Source organism: Populus trichocarpa, chromosome 2, assembly GCF_000002775.5.
Source record: "Populus trichocarpa isolate Nisqually-1 chromosome 2, P.trichocarpa_v4.1, whole genome shotgun sequence".
In the NCBI taxonomy this organism is placed as follows: domain Eukaryota; kingdom Viridiplantae; phylum Streptophyta; class Magnoliopsida; order Malpighiales; family Salicaceae; genus Populus; species Populus trichocarpa.
Window position 1 is genome coordinate 7,702,754 of NC_037286.2, and position 4,957 is coordinate 7,707,710.

Consider the following 4,957-nt stretch of genomic DNA (forward strand, 5'->3'; position numbering starts at 1 on the left):
AGATAACACATCTCTCACATCAGTTAATTAAGAGCATCAGCTACGTTTTTTAATCAGGATTTGTACTCACTGTTGAGCGCTGATCATGAGTTTAATCCTTTGTTCTTAACTCTCAAGTCTCAAATAGCTGTTAAATATCCCATCTATCATCTCTCCAAGATAAAAGCAAGGGTAAGTTTTTAATATTTTTTATAAGCGCATAAATAATTAACAGTCTGCTATGCATTAATTACAAAACTCTCAATTTTCTCGAGATCGAAATTCAGAATCTTCAAATAAAGATTCCAGATTTTAAACCCTAAAATATTTCCCTACAACAATTTCCATCATATTTAAATAGTCTCCCTGTTTTCATCGGGAAGGGAGACGAACCGAAAATCCGAGCAGATTAACATTTGTAGTTTCACTAGACCTTGCTAGAGTTTTTGTTAAAGCTATGATTTGTATTTGAGAATCGAGGAAACTAACTTAATAGTTAAGCGCTCTCCTGTCCTGGTTATTGAAATTTAAATTTCAAATTAGGCTATTCTTCCACATAAATTTATATGTGAACGTCATTTCTGTAGAGTGTAATGTTAAATAACAAGTGGAGAAACCCCCAGCCCCCACAACGTAGTGTAATTCAGAAGCGTTTGATACCATTTCCTGTGTTTTTAAAACCAAAAACTATCTATTGTTTAGTTTTTTTAAAAATTGTTTACTTTTAAGAAGGCCATGCAGATTTTTTTTAATTCAAGAAAAATAAATAAATAAAATTAATTAAAATATAAAACTAATAATATCACATAGTAAAATGATATAATTAACAACGATTTAATAACTGTGATCGTGATAATGATTGATACGATGTTATTATCAAATTAATTTTTTTTATTAATAAATAATAATAATTATAGTAAGTGATTATAATATGATAGAGGCAATCACAATTTAACATTAATGACATAAATTTTAATAGTTGTGGTGGTGATATTAATGATGATAGTAAAAAGATTAAAATAAGAGGATGATTAGTGGTTAAGTTAATAATTACGGTGATAAGATTAAAATAAAAGGGTAATTAAGAAGTGATGATGAAAATTATATTTATAATGGTCATTATAGTGATAATAATAATAGTATTATGATGAAAACAATAGTCATTATTATGATATTACAATTATATTAATATTGATAAAGAGGTTAATGTGATAATATAGTTGTGATACTATTGATAGCTTAATATCCTACACATAAAAAATAAAAAAACAAGAAATAAAAAACTATTCTTTCTTATTTTTTTTAAAAACTGTTTTAAGAAAAATAACAACTAAATTTGTTTTTTTTTTAAAAAAAAAAACAAACAAAAAACTACAGTAAAAACAAACGCTAACGTATCAATTTGGGATTTTTTTTTCCATTTAGAATTTCTTAAATGGTTAAGATTTTCCTTTGTTTATAAGCTCAAGGGTGCAACAAAAGAAAATCATTCAAGTGACAAAATTATATCATAGCAAAACTGACAATAGGAGAAGAACTTAGAAACCACTGACATTTGCATTTCGAGCATGCAAATCCAACGGGTACAAGTCATTGTGCCGAAGGCATTGATTCCGAAAGAATCCATCGAGGTGTTTTCCAACTCAGGGAGCAATCTCTTCCCAGAAAAAACCTATTAACCCAAATTGTTTCAGGACCTCCAATTATTTCTCAATACCAGCCACAAAAGGTTGATCGCATGAGTCAAGACAGTCGCTGACATGTAATGATTTTACTGCCAGCATATTGATTTGCAGATCCCAGGCTATAACATCTCCTTTCTAACGTGATTTTAATCCCAATTGATTTATCAGAGCACAAATGGTCATAGAATTGAATTTAATCACGATAAATGACATGTTTTGAGTTAAAATCCCAATACAACAACGAACTGAACTGTGATGATGATCGCCTTCCTCGTGAAAAAAGTGAAGTTCCAAGCTAGATACCCCCCTTCTCTCTCTCCATATAACACGGCCATGACTTACTACTCTTGCAAACGACTGGTAATAATGATGCTATCCTCAATGTTTATCGCTATTCAATTAAAATACAACCATTCTGGGCTAAAAGTTGAAGCACAATTGTCTTTTATGGTGAGAAACAGCTAAAGGATCAAATATATAGGGCATCAAAATGGGAGAAAGATTGGATAGACCCGGGAGAGAGAGGGGCAACCCTTATCTTTGCTTTCATTACGTGTTTGTTCCTTTTTCCCGTCAAAGAAAGCCAGCGAAAGGAAAGAGACAAAACAAAGTACAGATGGATCAGACTTCAGAGGATGAATGGAAAAGAAAGAAATTAAAGTGGGTCATGGAAGAGAGCTTTCAAGAAGGTATTGAATAAAAGCATATGTCCCTTCTCTCACCACCCTCTCTCTATATCTGTGTCTTGTGTATGTGTGACTGCACTGAAAAGAAAACTGGCAAAACATAACACCAGCCACGTTCTCTACTGGCATACGCTTTATCCCAATCAAGAAGCTAAGCTAAGCATAGCAAAGCAAAGATACCCATCAAGAATCCAGAGCAGAGCCCTTATCTTTTACCCAGTGGTGCAGTTTCTTCAGAGCAGAAATCAATCAGCTCGCCCATATCCACTGCAGTAGATCGCAGAGATAAATGGCTTCACTATCTCAAACATGCCATCACTCCCTTCAATTTAAATCCTACCACTTAAAAATCCAACAAGATTACAGACGGAAATTACTGTTTTTGACATGTAAGACGCTTTTACAGTCGCATCCTACATTAAAAAAACTCCACCACCCCAGTCAAGTGTTTTCTATGCACTTTCCAGTCATCTAAGAAAAACAAATAAAATACTAACAAATTAATTGAATTAAAATCTAAATCTAGTATAGAAAAGAAAGAAAGAAAAAAGCTAAGAAAACTGAGAGCACTGCGCTCCTCTTTCATCTCCATGAAACTAAAATTTCTAATTAACAACATGATTAAACATAGATAAAGAAAAACTCGAAAATTAAAAGAGAACAAAAGGTGAATCTTCAAAAGCAAACTTCCTAAAAGCTAAAATAAAATTTTGATTGGTTGGTCTTCTCTACGATAATTCAACTTAATAGGGCGGTGGTGGTGGTGGCCTCGCAGCGGGCGCCCAAATGACATCATTAGGCATATGACAACTATACATAGCGATCCCGCAAGACTCTCCTCCTCCTCCACCACTCGCCGCGTGTCCACTTTCTCCACCACCTGCACCAGACACAGCCGGTGACTGCCCTTCCCCGCCACCGTCAGACCCAGAAGTCCTCCCTTCTTCCTCAAGCGGTAACCGGTGATAACTCGGATTATTAAACGACGCCGCTACAACAAAAACAGTACCAGCCGCCACCAAACTTCCCGCTACAATCCCTCCAACGATCTGCCCTTGCGGACCCGCAAGCGAAATGGTGAAACTATTAGGCACCGGATAGGATGCCGTTTGAGGCAAAAACGTCGCCGAAATTGACAAAATATCGAATCTTCCATGAAACGTAATGGTAGCTCCTGGTGTTGCCGATGGCTGACGCAGAGTGACGTTAGCTACCGTGCCGGATCCCGTTAGGACGCAGATTCCCATGTTTTTTCGGCGACAAAAACGGGATAGAGCCTCAACGACGTCGTTCCCACCTGGGACTTCTAGAATGTAAGGACTCATGGAGGGTTCAGATTCCCGGGTAATAATAACGGGTGGTTTGGGTTTGTTCTTAGAACCAGGTGGTCTGCCTCTGGGTCGACGAACCACTTCAATAGTGGCACCATCAGTGCCACCACTGCTGTTTGGCTCGTTGAGTTTCTGTTTTTGTGTGGTGGGTGTGAGATTGGGTGTGGCGGCTGCTCCAGTACTACGAGTATCTTCCTCCTCTGACTCCCGAGAAAATTGATATTGTTGAGAGAAGGGAAGGTGCTGATGATGACGAGGGTGGAGTTTGGAGAACATGTTTGGAGTATTTTCATGCTTCGACTGATGATGTTCTACATATTCACCTTTCATGTTTGTTTATCACTTCTAATTTGGGTTTTTTTTTGGACTAGTATGGCTTGTGATTGGCGGGGATTGGATTTGGATGTTTGCTTTGGCGATCAGAATATAATATAAGAGCAGATGGAAACAAGTTGGGACAGAAGACAAGGGAGAAGCAACAGAGTGGAGCGATGGAGAAAGAGCAAGAAGTGAATTGCTTGTTGCTTTGATTTGTTTATACCGTGATTAATACTGGAGGGAGGGAGAGAGAGAGAAGTGGGTGGTGCTTGGAAACCAAGTGAAGACCAATGGCGCCGCTGGTTGGGAGGTAAAAGTAGGGTCCATTAACAAATACACGCATGAGTTACGTAAGTGTCCGTTCCATGTTGTGATAGTTTTTATTTTTAGAAAATACTCTTAATAAAAATATATTAAAATACCTTTTTGTTTTTATATTTTCATACCAAACTAATGACAAATATTAAGAACTTATTAATTTTTCAAAAAAAAATCAATATTAATGCCATTTTATTTTTTATATAAGAAAAATTGAAATAATATCTTTCTTATTAATTAGATTAATCAGGATTAATTCATTCAAACTGTAAATGGGTTTTATAACTACACTACAGTGCTCGCAGGTGTTTAGGGTAGTGATGTTGTTTTTTATTGTTTAGCTCATTAGTTAAACCCTACATACGAAGGTTAGACAACACGCAACACCATGAAATGTTTGGTTTGGGTTTTTTCTTTGAACTCGAAGCTTTGCTTAGCTTCGAGCTTGCTAACGGAGCGGACTTTTGGAGCCTCCCGACCTTGGGGTTGATAATGACACCTTGATGTTCTACCTTTCTGGCCATGGGGGCATCGACTTTATGTATCTGGTGTTACTGTTCATAACTGATCTCTCTCTCTCTCTCTCTCTCTCATCATGGGCTTACGAATCTCTCTCCCTCTCTCTCTAGGATAGGTAATT

At 36.6% G+C, this 4,957-nt stretch overlaps 1 protein-coding gene across 1 annotated transcript; it reads right to left on the bottom strand.

The window, feature by feature from the left end:
• Nucleotides 1-2,902: 2,902 nt before the first annotated feature.
• Nucleotides 2,903-4,293, bottom strand: LOC7461818 (AT-hook motif nuclear-localized protein 17). Its single transcript, XM_002302303.4, has one exon. The coding sequence runs from the start codon at nucleotides 4,009-4,011 to the stop codon at nucleotides 3,094-3,096; it is 918 nt and encodes a 305-aa protein (XP_002302339.2). The 5' UTR covers nucleotides 4,012-4,293; the 3' UTR covers nucleotides 2,903-3,093.
• Between the last annotated feature and the right edge of the window lie 664 nt (nucleotides 4,294-4,957).